Below are 17,429 nucleotides of genomic sequence, written 5' to 3'. Positions count from 1 at the left end.
AGAAGTGTGTACAAAATAAAGCAAGCAGCATGATGTTCTACAACGGATTCGATCCCGGATCTACTCGAAAAATGCCAGCTATCCTTATCGCTAAGACCAAATCGAAAGGCAAGTTTGCTTTTGTCTGCCTTCTGGTTTAGTTTATGCGAAAGAAGCGCAACTGTTCACCCAAAAGCTTCAAATTTAGTTCAGAGGTGAAAACACTATGTCTATTGCCGAGTGTTATAATAACTCATTCTTTCATTACCCGACTTCTAAAACAATGACTTACGAATAAATCTAAGATATACTCAATGCTTGATGACATTGACAAAACATCAGTTTCTTTCACATTTTGCACAACCATGTTATTATATTTTCGGGCGCCGTCTGAAATGTGATAGATTATCACCACTCCATGCACGATGTAAGTTATGTCCTTCTTTGATGTGGGTCGTTCGTACGTTCAAATAAATATATACATACGTTTTGTGTGTCCTTCGATTTGGTCTTAGCGATAAGGATAGCTGGCATTTTTTCAAGTAGACCCGGGATCGAATCCGTTGTAGAACATCATTCTGCTTGCTTATTTTTTTGTGTTGGGAACATCAAAACTTACATTAAATGTCGTAAAACAAAATGCAATAGTACTACTGACGGTAACAGTCTATACCCTGACCGCGTGGTGTCGACCTCATAGATTGCTTCTAGCCTCGGCATCGTTATTCAAGTATCCATATTCTCTTATACACCAATACAAATCCCACCTTTGCAACCTCACCATCAGGTTTTGATTAATGAGATGACCTCGAAAAAATATAGAGATGTTCTTGAGCCAATGAGAATACTGCATTTGCAATAAACTTTGTGGGAATTCTTACAATACGGATATATCTGATAAAAATGTATATAACCTGAAGCGCTAACTTTCGGTCTGGGCCTTACATTGAAATTCCAGTCAAAAAATTAATTGACCGGCATATTGGCTGATCGTTTTCAGGAAATAAATTATCATCATCATAGAGGATATCCGTTCCCGTTAGTGGCAGCTCGTATCAAGACCCGCGTTGTTTAATGAAGTGATGAGTTCAGCATTAGATGCAGAACAGTATTTCGGGTCCGTAATTTGTCGCTTGGGGCGCGGGACTTTATCCATCGGAGGAGAGGGTCCTAATTTGACCTTGAAAGATGCGAGTAATCTCTTTTTTTTTCTACAGCGCTGTGTTTGTCACAGGTATAACCGAGTAGATACTGTATTGACGTACATGCACCCCACTCTACTGTTAACGCGTGTCTCTCGGACTCACAGTCAAACTCAAAAGTATCAAAGATGGTACTATAATGCCGCTTAAAAGCAAAATCATGCTAACCAAGCAGATGGGACTTCGAAAGCAAGAGGTTTTGGATAGTGCACACCATAGGTTATGCTAAAGATGTTATTCTAACCAATATCTTACTTTATTCGAGGGGTTACTAAGTATCTAGCTATCTTAAAATTCCATCGTCTATGCGCCTTTGCGGTTCATGAATTGATTCTTTGGCTATTTGTCGAAGCGAACGAGCCAAGGCAAGAAAACAATCATTTAAGCGAGGCTCGTGGCGAGCTTTGTTGAATATATTAAAGCTTGGTGTCAGTTGGAGAACGGGCTTCCGAAAACGTACTATTACAGTGGGTACATTTTCTAATTGCTTACTGTTTCATTTTCGGAACAAATCAAGGCAACTAAATCAATTCTGTCATCTTTGCCCGGAGGGTATAACACAATCATTGGTCCGACTGTATGAAACCGGAATAATTTTCCTGGAGGCTTTTACAAGCTAAGCGTTTGCGATGATGCAACGATTTCAGATATATATGAAAGAAGTGTAGGTGGGCTTACAGTCGAATACTGCCGTGAGGCAAGCATCTAGCCCTTCTATGGAACTGTAATCTTATAGTTGGCCGTGCTGCAAAGAAAAATCTGCGCGTCGTGCAATCTTGGAGATTGTTTACAAGAATGGATTATTAGGTATCGGCATACGAGGTATTCATCGCATAGAGAAATTCTAAACGACGGAAGTTGCAAATGCTCGCACGAAAATAACATGTGCAGTCAAAGTTCCTCTGACCATGAAGCGGGAGAAAACTAGACAGCTCTGTCCAAGGGTTAAGACATCTAAGCAGGCAAATCCTTGTCTGGAAACACTGACTTTTGCCATAATAAAAAGTCCGTATATGTATGATTTGCGATGAGATCTCCCGCGCTTACACAACCACGTTTGACGAAGCAGATATTGTGTTTTAATGCGAAATACAGCTTACAAATGTCAAATCACAAAAGCTTGAGGATTTGTGACTGTGGTGGATAATAGAATCCCTGTCAAGCTAAGGTGGAAAAAGATACTTGACCTGGTGAGCAGCGCTGTTGAATTTGGGGATGTTAATTTATAACGGTAAAGAAATATATACACCCATCATGCTCGCTTTGAAAGGTGCGAAGGATTGAATGTCAATGCTGAGTCGACCGACAGAGCCCTTCGGGAATTCGTTACTCAAACAAGTGCAGGCTAGTTTATGATATAGAACTGATTTCTATTGGACCCTCATGAATGTAGCTTGACACTATAATACAAGGCATTGTATATCAAAATTACGCCATGCGCCAAGTGGCGGACGCTATGCTACAAACACATAGTTTTATAATAATGCTATCGAACTACATACACAGCAGTATCTTTGGTTTATAAGGCTAAGTTGCGACCTCACTTCAATGCTATCAATTTTTTGAGTACATTCGAACTCATCCTGTGTTCGTGGTAGGCAATTAAAGATTGCCCTTGCTCCAGGTGCATAACTTTGCTGGTAGTTGAGGACGAGCATGACTGATGATATCACAATCATCTCGTGATCAGCAGCCATCTTGACATCCACATCGCACTTGGTACTTTTAAGATTAGGTCTTATAAATTGATCTACCCGGGACGTATTCTTCACTGCCTGCAAAGCGGTAAGACAATTAGGAGACATGCAATCTTTACCCAGGAAAAACAACCGTGACATATATTTGGGGACGTATCAAAACATGGTCCCATACACCTGACATTATTGTCGCTGATGTCCATCAGCAATAGAGTCAAGCTCGAAATACCAAGATTAAGATTCATGATCAAGCTTAATAACGAGGTAGTGGTTCGGATCAGGTAGAATGGATTTGAAAAGTGGAGATCTAGAAAATTCGCAGTGGTCTGCTATTTTCCGTTATATGTAGTCGGTAATGTAGATAGCGAAATATATTGCTTTCTGTAATGGCTTGACTTAACTCCCAATATAGATACTCTTGAGTTTAGCAGAAGCTAATTTTTAATTTCTAGGAGCGCTTGATTTCGCTTTTGGATGTACTTTACAAGCTTACCATATGTAAGAAAGGTTTTTTTGTACTAGTCATGCGTAAGCCCCATTGTACTTGGTAGCACTCGTCGGCTGGACTGATGAACCCTTGTTTGATGAGAATGCTACAAAGGTGGTCCAATTTCTGTCTCCCAGCCAGCCAGAAAGGCGTGATATACTATCGTCGTTTTTGGTCCAAGCGATACGTGTGCCTGGGGCGCTCTACAGCTCTGAAGTCACGCTGATGGAACATTCTCAGCCAGACGTGAGTAAATACACCACAAGTTTCTGCAGAGCTGTATAGAGATAGCATATTCGAGTTCAGCGTCAAGTGGTTAAGACGCAAAGACATTTACCAGTCTACAAGCAAGTAGGTTGCGCGCGAGACGGCCATCAGCTTGTGGTGTTTCTGTATACAATGCATTTCCATTCCGATTTAAACAAATAAGCGACAGACATCGTGAGTACATGCACTGCCTGGTCTGACATCCTGCGCGGGGTAAAACTCAATATCAGCCCGCCAAGGGAAAATAATTTTGGTAGAATGTCCAAGTGTTGCGAAATTCAAAAAGAACATATCGGCCGATATTTCCCGTCAAGAGTCTGTCGACATTCCATCTAACCGTTGAGGCTCGAAATTCAACTCGCATTCGCTTCGACAACCAGAACTTCCTCAGAGTTACTGTTCGACGGTAAAGATTATGTTCGAGCCGCGACCGTACGGAGTTTACCGTAAATATTGGTGTCGCTGACTTTTCGAACAGGGACGTGCTCTTGTATGCGCAGGGTGACATACTGGGAATGAGCTGGGACATATCTAAATTGCAGTCATTTTGACCTACCCCTCATGAAATGGGGCTAACATTCTTGGTTTGTTGTCGTTACACAAACTCTACCAGCTTTGTATATTGATGAAAAAATCTGATAGCCGCAGGCATGTTATGAAATCACAGTCAAAACATTCGCGAGCATTAAGAATCGCAAGTGTGGACGCTAAATTCATGCAGCCGGGATACTTATCATGGTGTAAAATATTATTCTAATGATTTAAATATATCAAAAAGGATACCATGATTTTAATATCATGCATTTTGGCCTCACTTCTTGATCCGGAATTAAATCATAGTTTAAGTGCGGACTGGACGAAAACACTGGATCATGGAAGGACTGATAGCTGCAATCAAAAGGTGCCATGCATTTCTTTGCTCTTGGAGCTATGGTGAGTTTGAGGCCCACATCGGCTAGAAAGTAGAGTGCGTTTTTGCACGGGAACGAATGTTGCATCTTTAAGTCGCGCTCTACCGATGTTTGTATGTCGGGCTATATTTTTTCGTCTAAAAGGTCGGGATTCACGATATTACTTCCGGTGAAACAAATGTGGGTGACATTTACCGCATTTTTAAGAGCAAAAACAGTCTAACGTGTCTCGATGGCAGAAGAACCGGACTCTGATATTAAAAAAAATCTCTTCATTTTGTTTCGATGCGGGGGGGTACCATTAAATCAGTTAGATCAAGTAAAATGCTTATCGCGCGTAGCATATGAGCTTCGTGGCCAAAAGGATATTAGTCTTTCTTACTGTCCCAGGTGGAAACTTAAGAGCGCGAAAGATTTCTACAAGGTTTTCTGTATAAAGAACCACAAGATGGTAATTTACCGAGCTGACACTACTAGGACTAAGGATGGAGCTCAGCTCATCACCCATCGTGGATAGTTACTTAAAAAAGACAGAAAACATGAGAGCGAGAACATGAATAGTTATTATCAAAAAATTGACGGACCTTCACAATGTTGCTGTAGGATAGTAGGCAGAGGAGTCATGAAAAGAGGAGCGCAACGAATGTTTCACCAGATTATATTAAAAAGAAAGGAGTCGGAGTTTATTTTCTGCAACAAAATATAGCGTAATACGTCGATCGCGTTTACCGAAAAAGCGATGTCATCGACCCTTTTAGCTATGCAAATATGTTCAAATAAAAAAAACTTACTCGGCCCGATTTTCGAAGGGTAACAGCAAGTGGCAATTCTAGGCACTGTAATGACAAGACTAATGCATCCGCAAATTTGTGCAGTCTGATTTTTTAAAAGTATATGCTGCAATATGACACGGTCAGGTGTGTCCTCTCCAGCGCTCTTGGCCACAAAGCGGCTGCTTAATAGTGCCAGAAATTTCCAGTGAGCTCTCCGAAAAAGATTTTGTTTGAGTGGCCGGTTATATTCCAGTAGCTGGTGAATATACCTTTCTTTTGATTACATCTCTTGACATAGCTGGTTTGGCCTTCTTAAACATTTGAATCGATATATGTCGATTATAAATGCGTCCATTGCCGCACAGATCACGGCAACTGAATGCGGAAAGACACATGAGCGAGTTACGACCAGTCCTCGAAAGTATGTACTAAAAAAATCCCAAAAGTTTAAATGTGACTTTGATGCTGACAGAACACGATGTGGCTTTGATGCTGACAGAACACGTTTTCCGGAATAGCTCACGATATTTTTAACGATAAATATTGCCGAGATCAAGGCCATACTAGATTAGCTGTGTCAGTATCCGAAAACATTGTACTGAAGGCTTGGATCTGGCCAACTAGCAATACAAACAAAGTGCTAGATATGCAGTAATAGCAAGTCTGCTCGCTAGTTCACTGAAAAATATGCTAAATGATGCTATGGAGAAGATAAAATAAGCTTTTTCAGCTTCCTTAGAAGGCCAGCTGTTTGCCTTATTGTGCCCATTGTTATCATTTCACATGTTTTGTGACGCTTCAACCTTTGTCATAGGTCTGTGCATTTTTCAAGGCAAATATAAACGCACCATTGTGCTCAAGTTCGACAGTGTACAATGCCAGCAAAGTTTGAGCTACTTCATGTTAAGAAGCGACTTACTATGAATCATGGTTCACCTACCATTTCTAATTCATGCTTCTCACGCACAGCGATATCGCTGATAAATCTTTATGAAGAAAGATGTGATGGTCATTTTCAATATCCGAGAAAATAATTTGGGTAAGTTACAGACCAATCCAGCTTATTGAGGCGCCGAATGTGCTGTCTGATCGCCCACAACATGAGCTGTTACATGTCATAATGCTGACGTCGTGTAACGTTAAATGCTACGTCATAGTATACGAGTCAGACACTACATGCATTGCTTGATGAAAGCTCAAAGTAAAGCATTTTGAATTTGGATGTAACTTTTCGTTGTAATTAAAGCTATATCAATCCGAGAGATTAACCGAAAGGCTGGAATATCAGAGCACAGATCATCTGATGGGAAGGAGTAACGTTCAAATAATTCCTCTGACGGGTAGGATGGAATTGTATATCGTGATGAGGGTCTAAATTGCAATTTTTAGACAAACCCCTCGACCTGGACACCTTAGTAGAAAAGCTTAAAGGTCCTGTTGAGTGCTAAGGACTTCAATCTATGATTGGACATCGGATAAATACTAACGTAATAGAGATAGCAACTTTAGAATTCCCGCCAAAATCGACAGCGTTTTTTTTACCAGTTGTCAATTAAATTGCATGCATTATATATTTGCTTTTAACAGAAGGGTCCTGTAATTAAATTTGCCGTGTTTGTGGACTATATTTCAAATCTTGCTGCTGTCAATGACATCGTTTACGTGAGGATAACCGCGTAATTCTTCAAGAACATTATTTTGCTAAATGCCCTGCAGGTAAGCATTGGCTTAAATTGAGATTATATTCCATGTGGGTCAAATTTTAACAGATGATGTATTTATCTATGTACAAAACCTACAACGCGTTGATAGCTTGGAAAATGATATTCTACAAGTTCTCGCACGGAGCAACCATAATGATCGGGCGATACGCTTCATATCAATCAAATTTTCGTTCTGACTCAGTAATTTACAACACTTCTATGTCGCTTGTCTAACTCCGTATTTGTTGACACTACCACAAACGGCTCCTATATTAATTGGTGATGGTTTTTCGGTATAGATCGACTCACAAACTTATCCCGACAAAACGTCTTAGCAGAATCGACATTCACATTGAAGAGGCTACACATCATGCGCTGGAGCTGTAACAAAGTAGAAGGAATCTATAATTGCCAAACAGACCAAACACACTTGAAGTCTTAAGTGTGGTGTGATAGGTCAACCGTAGTATAGAGTGTTTTTATACGGTTGACCATCTAGTCTATAGCTTTAAGGACTTAATTTACCAAAAACGGACTGATTCATTCGCATAATTTTTCAAAGAATATCACAAATCCAGCCTTTTATGAGGTCGTACAAAAGCCATACGAGAGCGTCGAATCACCAATGGCAATACACTCGGATGCGCAGCGACCTGCTCGGGACAATTCGACGCCAAAACTGTCCTTTGTAGCTGGCTATCTCTGCGACAGAGCGGATATTTGCTCTAAATTGTTTAGGTTGCCTTAAACTAACAGTTCAGTTGCATGGGTCCACGAACATGTCTAAGAGATGACCCAATTGTGTATTAAGCGCTCGACGGGGCTCTCGGATATTGTTGACCTACCACCACAAACAAGAATACCGGCGAGAGTAATACACATGAGATTTGTTGTCCGCCGACTTTGCTCGATTAGCCAAGAGCGGTCACTTTAATGTAAAGGAAATTGTGAGTCGACTAGTACACCCCGACTGTGCTGGTTTTTTGGTCAGGTAGAGACGTTGATCTTTCCTTAAAAACAATGAGAGCTCGAAAAGTAGCATTCGTCAAGAATATCACAGCATTGATGATAATTGCGACTCAGCACGCGCTCTGTTGTTATTTCCGTAAGCAAGAGATCATTTTTGCTCAATGCATCGTCTCACAAGAAAATGTGGCCCGGCCTGGTTTCGATCTCATAATCTGGCTAGTGGATGCACCAACAGGCTCATGGCAATAATCAGAATTGTTGTCAGAACGTAATTAACCTAAGCGTGATTACCCACCTTAATGTTGACGTCGCATTCGGCGAATAATACCAAACTCTCGCTTCATACAACCTGGCTTCTGAAGCCAAGGATTAAGGTATCGTGCCTTCCACCATCCGGCGCTCAAATTGCGGTGTGTACACTTTGACCTGAGTAAATTAACATATGCATATTTGCTATGGAGGCCTCGAGGAACGAGAGCGGTCGTACAGTGCAGAACGAAACGTGGGGAGCATTTGAATCTTGTGAATATTTCTGCTGGGGGGAACGACAATGCTGTGTAGTATTCGATTAATACGCAGGTGTTCTGCCACTATTTGGTGAGTTCGTATGACTGTTTATCTTAGTGAACATCCCGCCTTCCTCATCAAATAAAGCGTTTAATGACGTCGAACATGAAGTAGAACCTTTCAGGTAGTTCATCTAGTCATACGCGTTAAGAAAGCACGAGAAGAAGAGAATCCGCCGATGCTAGTAGGGCTACACTCACCCTCCCATCCGAACAGAACTCTAAGAGCCCAAGCTTCCGGCAGAAATACACATTTCATTAAAGAAACAGTCGTGAGACGGCGACATACCGACGATCATTCTCGTCAAATTTAGATTCCGCACCTTGGAGCCGCTTCTACCTGACGAGTTTGCGTAAGGCTCTCAACAATATAGTTGCTGACTATTTTGGTCAGTTGTGCCCGCACAAGAAAAAAAATGCATTTTAGGCGAGGAAACTGTTGAAGTGTGAGCGCCTTGCACATAACGCCTTCGTCTTCTAATCGATCATGACTCATGGCTTATGGCGTTCTAGTCACACCACAATCAGCATGACACTGTATCCCGAATTCGAGTCTTGAACCAAAGTATTTAACAGTGCTGTCCAAAAGTTTACTAACGTTATAGAAAGATGAAAACAACTTACGATCACGTGATCGCACGTAACTTTTACCTTAATCTGCTTTACAAGGAGCAGGGCGTTGAATGTTTGCTTTCTACAAACACGGGCAGTGTGATCCACTTTTTCACAAATAATTACCGCCACTCGATTAACATATATACACCTTTACATTTGCCTCCCTGAACTGATCCAAGATCTACATTTCCTTATGGGTGGTATATCGATTAACCCACCGTTGGAGGTCAATCCTACGCACTTATCCATCGAGAGATGGAGTACTCAGGACATAAATACTCGATGTGTATTATGTGCTCAGCAGCTAGGTGATCGCTGTCATACCGTTCGATCGCCTACAATACGCTCTTAGAGTCCTGCCTCACGCAACCCAATCAACTCTTGTATATCGAGGCCTTTTTTGCATTCAATGCGACACTCACCGCTTTCTCAAAATGTGTGGATTCAAGCGGAGGATCACAGAACGGGTCGCGGCTCTTAGGGTCTCAACTTGAAGATCGAAAAAATATCGTCTATGACAAAACATCAGCTTCTAACTCTTGAAATAACACCCAAATTGCTTTTCTTCTTGACTTGTAAGTAAAGCTGTGACTGTAGGAGATAAAAAGATTAGGCAAATCAAGGATACGGGAATTCTTTTGCTTGTGTACTACAGATGTGGACATTATCGCACTCACAAAAAATCTCACGTTAGTGTCCATTATCGCGTGCGACCTTCTGATGTAAAAACTGCTAGCGCGACACAATGTTGCTGTGTCTTTGGAGAAATCATATCTTAATTCTTGCATCCATGGGATGCTACTTCTCTGTCGCTGCCTTCGAAGGGCGTGCCGCGCAAAATAAGCGGCATTGCTTTCAGATTTCTTTGAAAGCTAATGCTAATCCCACTGGTATATTTTTATCATTTTCAACACTGATGGAGCCCCAAGGTAAGCTGTAACGGCTTCTATGCCTTTGGTCGCCGATTGCCATAATGCCTGAGAAACAACTAAATCTCACTCTTTCAAGTATGTCTTTTGTTATGTCTAGACCAGATACGTAAACATAATACATATCATCTACATTCTTATTCAGACTTCCAAGCTCTTCAAGTACCTAGTACTTACACATAGCCATATTAAATATCTTAGATTCGAAGTAAAGACTAGCTATAAATAATGCCTCTTTTGTTGTTATCACATAAAATTGTATGGGGTATTGCGTGAGGCTAGCCACGTGTCCCACGGTATTCTGCTCTAAACCATCTCTTTGATCGCATCGAGTGTTATTATGAATTTTGTAAATCATCATGGTAGTTAAGAGATCACGCTAAGGCCGAGATACAACAGTGTTATATTATGTACATTACACAGATGACTTTGTTATTGAAAATGAAGACTATCTTAAACTTCATACACTAATCTGTAGTTGGACTTTGCAACAGAGTTGCTGTGCATTGCACAGAAAAAGCTTTGGCTGTGAGAGCTCGCAATGATTGCCGTATGGAGATCAAATTTACCAGTCGTCTCTAAATACCGGATTGTTAGCCTCTCCGATGCCTAGTACTTACACTAGCCTATATTGATGAAGGTTTCATCTAGTGAACAAACTAGCTCAAATATCGCGAAAGCTATACCGTGTTTAAAATCACAAAAATAAACTCTTGAATGCATTGCGTGCGGCTACCAGCTTACGTTATCAGCGAGTTATTCATTTTGAGAGTACATAACTCTCTTTCGTTATAAGTACTAATGTGAGATGTGCATGTACGTATACAATTCATTACCTCCTAACCTAGTAAAGCGGGGATCTTACTAGGTTTATCACAAGATTTATAAATTTGACGTATGTGGAGGTCTCCAGGACTTGACACCGGTATTTGACTCAAAAGAGTTTCGTGGCGCTATTGCCAAGGCAATTCGCGGTAAATAAAGTCGTTTTGAGGCGCAAGTGGAAACGCAAAGGCTTGACGTTATGATAGATGATTTATCCTTGTCAAGGAATGACAGTGCTCAGTAACTCCGAGTACGTGTCTACCGAGTGGTTTATTGGAGGTCCGCAGAGCTTGTATATAGCTTTTATCCCAGGGATTAGTAGTCTCTCCTCAACACATTAGGTGAAGTGTCCTGTAGTATGACAAATTTATTCCTAGTGGTGTTCGCAATAAATTGAAGGACTTTGTGGTCGTTAAATTGGTACTACAGCACCGGAAAAGCAGCTAAGCTCATGTTCTGGTACAATTGAAAAGCTCTTCGTGCGATGAGACAGCTCCTTGTTTGAGCAATATTACGGCGTAGTGACAAGACTCATCATGAACATTGCCCCTACCCGATCGGGAAGTGTGTGATGAAATTGTTCTGGTCACTCACATGCGTACAAGCTAACGATGTTTACTAACAGGAAACTTCGCCATCATTTATAATCCTAGCCGTGCAAATGGAGCAAGTTAATAAGTTTTATTTTTATCGTTTGGTAGAATGTTGGCTGTCTGTTTGCAAAACTTTTACATCGATACTTCAGACTAGACGCATACACGCACTATGGTCTTTGTTGGCTGTCTAAGTAAGATGGTGCATCGGTTATGGGCGAGGATAAAGCCGAATTATTACTCACCAAAGGTTCACCAACATGGCCTAGTGGTTGCTATTGCCTCAAGTCTTGATCCGCGGTTTTCAGCAAGTGTTGGTAAGCTTTATTCTAGAGTATTATTACCGTATTGACCATACATCGAGAAAGACATCCTCCGACACACGGTCAGACAGAGGACGTTCATAGTTAGAGAAGGATATCTTTCAAAGCACTTAAACCAAATAGTCACTATGCTCGAGAGAGTTATCCCCACTCATTGAAGTTGCGTTTCGCATCGCCTCAACCAGTTTTACTGTTTTGACAATTTGTTCACTATTCCCCACTTTTATTTGTCACCTCTACAAAGTAGCTCCGGTCTTGGTGAAGGAGGGCTCTCAAATTCACCCAGTAGTTATTTGGTCATACTAAAGCCTCACCAAGACTCCGCCATCAAGGTCAACTCCGATGCTGCAGCGGGGCTGTCCTAGCTTTGCGCTTTGAGGAAGCGTAAGTTAGGTCACGGACCTTTCGTTCTATACTTAAAACAAGTACGAGTTTAGCGGATCGCGATCCGCTTACTCCAAGTGTTATTATTGCCCTAACCCAAGCCTAATTAACTCTTCCTTTTAAAATCCAAAATTGACTTTATTTATTTCTATCTGCGGCAAAGCCGCCTAATTTTAAATGTATAAATTTTCTTAAAAAAATCTCTACATTTTAAATTAGATTTTCCTGTATATTTCTATTTATTAATACATGCATAACTACTGGCATACCGTATTCTTATTTGGGTGCAGTCCACCATGCCCATCTCGTGTGACACACACACCTATTACCAGAGTTCGTGTGACATGCAAAGTACAGGCCAATCGTCATCAAACCTGGAACTGAGAATTCTTCTACTATAAACAGCAAACCAGGTTCTGATACGCTGGTGAAATCTCAGGCCAGCTGGCCTAAATGCGCAGTTCCGGGAGCGTGTCTGAGAGATTACTATGTCTGCATCGGACGCACTTTTCTACTTTCATAGAAAGTCGACGTGTCATTAGAATTGAGAAAGTTCACGAGAGGCAACCTTGTGAGCCTTTTTTGCCTGCTCTCCTTCTCTGCTTGATGAGCAATATGGGGGTCACTTCTGTGTAGAGCAATGAGTGAGCTCGCGTCCTCGTAAGATATTTGATCTGCACATGGTGAAGTGGAAAACTTATAATCACTTAGATTGTTCTGACATAAAAAAATGAGCTAGTGTATGTAATGTTGCTAATAACAGTAAGACTTTATAAGTCTACCGGAGCTTTGATCTTGATCCATTTACTGCTGAGGCGTTTTTGGTGAGTCTGACTCATACAGACTGACTGCTTATAAAGTGTAAATCCTTACACATGCTATATAGGTCTTTGGTATCGAGATGACGTATGCTTTACTAATAAATTTTGTTCATATTTTTTACTTTTCAACATGCCTCAAAATATCAGTAACTTACTCACACCTTTATAGCTAAAATGCCAAGCTTATTTTCGGGAGGCATTTACAGGGTTGTCGTTACCACTGAGTAAATTAGGTAGTGTGTACTTCTGATTTGAATGGCAAGATAACCTACAATAAATGTGCTCATTCAGCACAGCTCCTTGCGTTAAGTCTAGCCTTCCCGATGCGCATTCTGTATTTTCTGAAAATTTTCAATCCAACACACAGCGTCGAGTATAAAGTAAACGCTATGGTATATTTACGAAGGATTGACACAATTTTTATTGGTAAGCTATCATCATGACGGTGGCTAGACCGCAAGCAAAGAAGGAAAACAGCTGCGTACGTGACGACCCGCTGCTATCAGTAGTATCATCGGGAGTGTTAGACCTTGAGTCAGAATCGACGGCCGAGCTATCCTGGTTGGTTGGGTCTGAATACTGTGATGCGCTCTCGCTCTGAAACTCAATCGACCCGCTATTTTCGTCAGTCTCGTTTCCGGTTTTACCCATGAGAAAATCGGCAATTAGTCCGCCAAAAATGACGGGTACACCTTCGATCGTGACATTACACTGGATCTCAGCATTGGCAACTTGGTTGATTTGGTTGTAATAATTGGCACATACTACATTCTCGGATAGCAATTCTACTTGATCCGAAGTGGGAAATTGATTCACTGCAAAGATGTCGATACCCGTAGCATTAGCGCAGGATGCGAGGCCTTGGGTGGCATTTGGGTAGAGAAGGCTTTCGATTTTGTTCATGTCGCAGTCAGCGGCCTTCGAATAGGTGGCAGCAGCGATCAGAGCTGTGGCAGATAGAAAAACAGCCTTCATGGTAGAGCGACGAGAACGCTGGATACCTGCTAAGGTTGAAAGAAATTGGCAAGTGGGGATAAGGAGCGTAGTAGTAAAAACAGCCTCGACTGCCGATCAAAGGAAGTGCGGGAAGGCGTTGACTGATCGTTGCCCTTGCTTATCCCACTCCGTTCATACAGCTTTGTGGCACCATATGTACGAGGCTACTATCCTCATGAGAGCTAATTTGTATGACTCGCTAATCTCGAGCTTTATTCCTGCACCGTTTTTACGAATCTTAGTATTCTACATACTGTATTGGGTTAACAAGTATGGGTGCTCATGCTCGCACTACCTTTCCAATTCATGGCAACGCGAAGTAATAATAAGGTCATGTTAAGTGTAAAGTAAAATTAGTGTGTCCACCTCAACGAGATGTATTAAATTCAATATCAGCATAGATGGTCCATCGATTAAAGCGCAACAGCGAGCAAGATGGTAGCGGCTACTGCAACGAAGGGAAAGGTGGTGGCTGTAAAAACGCTAGCGCTACTAGTTGAGGGGCTGGTGCTGCCCTCCTGATCGTCTGCATATGGTCTTGAAGCTTCGTCGTCTGACGCCAAGCTGCTCATAGTTGACCCACTGGAGGAAGTTGAGTCGCTGCTAAAGTCACTAGTCGAGAGCGAGACACTCCCAGACATGCTACCAGACATACTCTGGTGATGGACGATTCGCTTGGTCTTGTTACTGGATTTGCCTTTTAGTAAGTCTGTGAGTAGCGACGCAAAGGCGATCGTCTGGTTACCAATCGTCGTTTCACACTGAATAGCGGTATTGGCTTCTTGATTTAGCTGGTTGATGTAGTTGACGCAGTCGCGCGACTGTTGTACCCTCTTTGCCTCCTCTTTTGTAGGGAATGTGATGATTTGAAATACATTGACACCCGTCGCATTGGCACAGTTTTCCTGCCAAGTCGTGCCGTTCGGTAGCAATGTACCCATTATGGCTCCCATATCGCACCTTTGGGTCTCATTCTGCGCGTTAGTCAAAGTTGCAAGCAGTAGGTAGGTGAAATACTTCATGGGTATACTAAAATGTTTAACTGTGTTCAAAGAATTAAATTCTCAAGTGTATGTATGATCTAGTTGTCTGTGGCTCAACGAAAAGTCGTAAGAGAGAACAGTTACGCATAAGACAGGCATAATGACTCAGAAGACAGGCTTCCGTAGAGAGCCAATCCCTTAACGTCTCCGGAGAGCAATGCCGCAACGTATCCCCATGTCTCAAATAAATAATGTATCGCAATAATCAGCGTAGAGTCTTCTCGTTGCCGCTCCGTTGCTTAAGCCATGTACAAAACCAGAAAAAAACTAGTTCTTCACGCAGTTACTACTCATTCCGTGCAACACCAATGCTAACAGTGAAGGTTCACTTAACGCTGATAAAATAGGTAAAGTTTCAATCAACTATCGCCGCTTCTTTTTACTAGAAGTTCATGTACAAGCACGAACCTAACTACTTCGTTTCAAATAAAAGCCAATGCTGCCGAATAGAAAATCGGCGCTGATAGCAATATACCTAAAAGTTTCTACGGCAAATAACGATCAAAAAGCTATATTCTTTGCGGGGACTGGAGGGACAATGCTGATGTGGAAGACTCCCAGTTGCGCTGGCCCACATCACTTCGTAGCATAATGTCCGGTGCATTCAAACTAAGTCGCCGCCGTGGTTGGCGTTGGTATAGAGTGTCGGAAGCATAAGCAAGTGCTGGAATGGAAGAGGCGCTGCGCCGTCGACGACATTCAACTGGCGATGTACTGACGGTATTATTTTCGTCGCTGTTGTTTGAGAATTGTTTCGTGGAATTACGTAAATTTGACGAGAATGAACCCAAATTAATGCTATTCAGCCCACTAGATAGAATTTGACGCTCTCGAAGATAAATGAACTCGTCTGAGTGAGACGAATAATTTGAGAAATGTTCCACCGAGAACTGTCGATGTGGCGCATGATGTTTATTGTCTTCTCCATCAGAGATGTCATCGTGACCCCACCTTCTACAGGGTATCTCGTACTCCTTGTCATCAGCATTGCACAACGAGTACTTCGTAACATCGTCAGATAGCACCTTGGCTACACAGGCCTTACAGAAACAACGAGTAACTACAGAACCATGTTTCTCTTCCCTTCTTTTCACCGAAATAATGCTCTGACGTTCACTGCACTCTGTACACGTCCAATGACGACATGCTGCACAGCGACGTTTCAAGACGTCACCAAGACAGCGTAGACACATTCCACAACGCCTCTCGCCATCAAGTGACTCCTGAACCGAATAAGTTGACAGCGAAGCAGTTCCACGCTCCCCCTCCATGTATTCCACTACTCGGGTCAGTTTTTTTACAAGTGCACAAGCTCGAATATCTGCTAAACTCGAAAGTGTCTCGACAAGGCTCTCTTCAGCCATGGATGTTGGTACGCTTAGACCAATGCTACCATTTCCTCCGCCGACATCATATTTTCCTTCATGAAAAACTCCAACGGTACCATTTCTTTGCTGTCTGAACAATGAACAAAAAAATATCTGTCCTCTCACCACCGAATGGTTCTGAAATGGCGGACAGGATGGAAATGTAATCGAGTGACGCAATCGATAGCCCAATTTGACACCCGAAAGAGGCGAATGCACGATACCTGTCGCGGCCAGATAACAAAAGTCCCTATGTTTAACCACTAAGCCACCGTGAGAACCCCGTCTCAATGCCCACTTAACACTCAGCGATCGATAAGGGTCCACACTCGACGGTGTCTCAATGGAGCAAAGAATAGCTCCATCTAACACTCCATCTCCAGTTAAATAGGCTCTAGCGGCCCTTTCCCGACCGGATTTCCACGTAGATCCGTACAAAACTTCTTCTAACGTGCCATCCACACTACCAACAAGGCGAAGCGCTGGGAGCTCACTTTCGTCAGTGCGTCGGCGACTACTCGAATCTGCACACCTCTCTGGCTCCGGCTCTGGCTCTAGCTGCATACTACCCGACCATTTTACCTTTTTCTGTCGCTGGCGCAATATTTGAAAGCCAGTACGCTGTCCTACAAGCTTCCAATTCGAGTCGTTCACATGCGCCTCGTAACTGGCCACGTATGCGGAGAGGAGCTGTGCCTCGACAGCTTTCAAGTCATGGACTTCGCTTTCCGACAGTCGAACAGGAGCGAAGAAATCATTGGGGAGTGGAAGACGCATCTCAAGCGGTTGAAGTGGCTACTCAACGAGTTGCTCTGGCATCTTAACGACAGAACGAAAACCGGATAAATTGCGCGGAGAAAGGTGTTTAATTTCCTTTCCAACGATCCCATCAGCCCATCAGTCTCATTGGATTATTTACCCAATTAGATCAGGCCACAGCAACATAACAATGCAATTATTTAAGTTGCAATATTTTTAT

General features: G+C 42.3%; 6 protein-coding genes across 6 annotated transcripts; 2 read left to right on the top strand and 4 right to left on the bottom strand.

Annotated features, from left to right (window-relative positions):
• Nucleotides 1–2,912: 2,912 nt before the first annotated feature.
• On the bottom strand, nt 2,913–3,123 carry PHALS_00690 (uncharacterized protein; the record flags this gene model as incomplete). The annotated part of the gene is made up of 2 exons (XM_024730410.1): nt 2,913–2,956; nt 3,012–3,123. The coding sequence occupies 2 exons, from the start codon at nt 3,121–3,123 to the stop codon at nt 2,913–2,915; spliced, it is 156 nt and encodes a 51-aa protein (XP_024580690.1).
• A 6,040-nt stretch (nt 3,124–9,163) lies between these two features.
• Nucleotides 9,164–9,521, top strand: PHALS_00689 (uncharacterized protein; the record flags this gene model as incomplete). The annotated part of the gene is made up of 2 exons (XM_024730409.1): nt 9,164–9,263; nt 9,349–9,521. The coding sequence occupies 2 exons, from the start codon at nt 9,164–9,166 to the stop codon at nt 9,519–9,521; spliced, it is 273 nt and encodes a 90-aa protein (XP_024580689.1).
• A 1,391-nt stretch (nt 9,522–10,912) lies between these two features.
• On the top strand, nt 10,913–11,264 carry PHALS_00688 (uncharacterized protein; the record flags this gene model as incomplete). The annotated part of the gene is made up of 3 exons (XM_024730408.1): nt 10,913–10,945; nt 11,012–11,072; nt 11,149–11,264. The coding sequence occupies 3 exons, from the start codon at nt 10,913–10,915 to the stop codon at nt 11,262–11,264; spliced, it is 210 nt and encodes a 69-aa protein (XP_024580688.1).
• Nucleotides 11,265–13,464: 2,200 nt separating this feature from the next.
• PHALS_00687 (elicitin-like protein) lies at nt 13,465–14,019 on the bottom strand (the record flags this gene model as incomplete). The annotated part of the gene is made up of 1 exon (XM_024730407.1): nt 13,465–14,019. The coding sequence occupies one exon, from the start codon at nt 14,017–14,019 to the stop codon at nt 13,465–13,467; it is 555 nt and encodes a 184-aa protein (XP_024580687.1).
• A 434-nt stretch (nt 14,020–14,453) lies between these two features.
• Nucleotides 14,454–14,981, bottom strand: PHALS_00686 (elicitin-like protein; the record flags this gene model as incomplete). The annotated part of the gene is made up of 1 exon (XM_024730406.1): nt 14,454–14,981. One exon carries the CDS (start codon nt 14,979–14,981, stop codon nt 14,454–14,456), a length of 528 nt encoding a protein of 175 aa, XP_024580686.1.
• A 611-nt stretch (nt 14,982–15,592) lies between these two features.
• On the bottom strand, nt 15,593–17,227 carry PHALS_00685 (START-like domain; the record flags this gene model as incomplete). Its single annotated transcript, XM_024730405.1, has 1 exon — nt 15,593–17,227. The coding sequence occupies one exon, from the start codon at nt 17,225–17,227 to the stop codon at nt 15,593–15,595; it is 1,635 nt and encodes a 544-aa protein (XP_024580685.1).
• Between the last annotated feature and the right edge of the window lie 202 nt (nt 17,228–17,429).

This window comes from Plasmopara halstedii (genome assembly GCF_900000015.1).
Source record: "Plasmopara halstedii genome assembly, contig: Scaffold_1211, whole genome shotgun sequence".
Classification (NCBI taxonomy): domain Eukaryota; phylum Oomycota; class Peronosporomycetes; order Peronosporales; family Peronosporaceae; genus Plasmopara; species Plasmopara halstedii.
The sequence above is the reverse complement of the archived record's forward strand: the minus strand, read 5'-3'. Positions and strand labels throughout refer to the sequence as shown.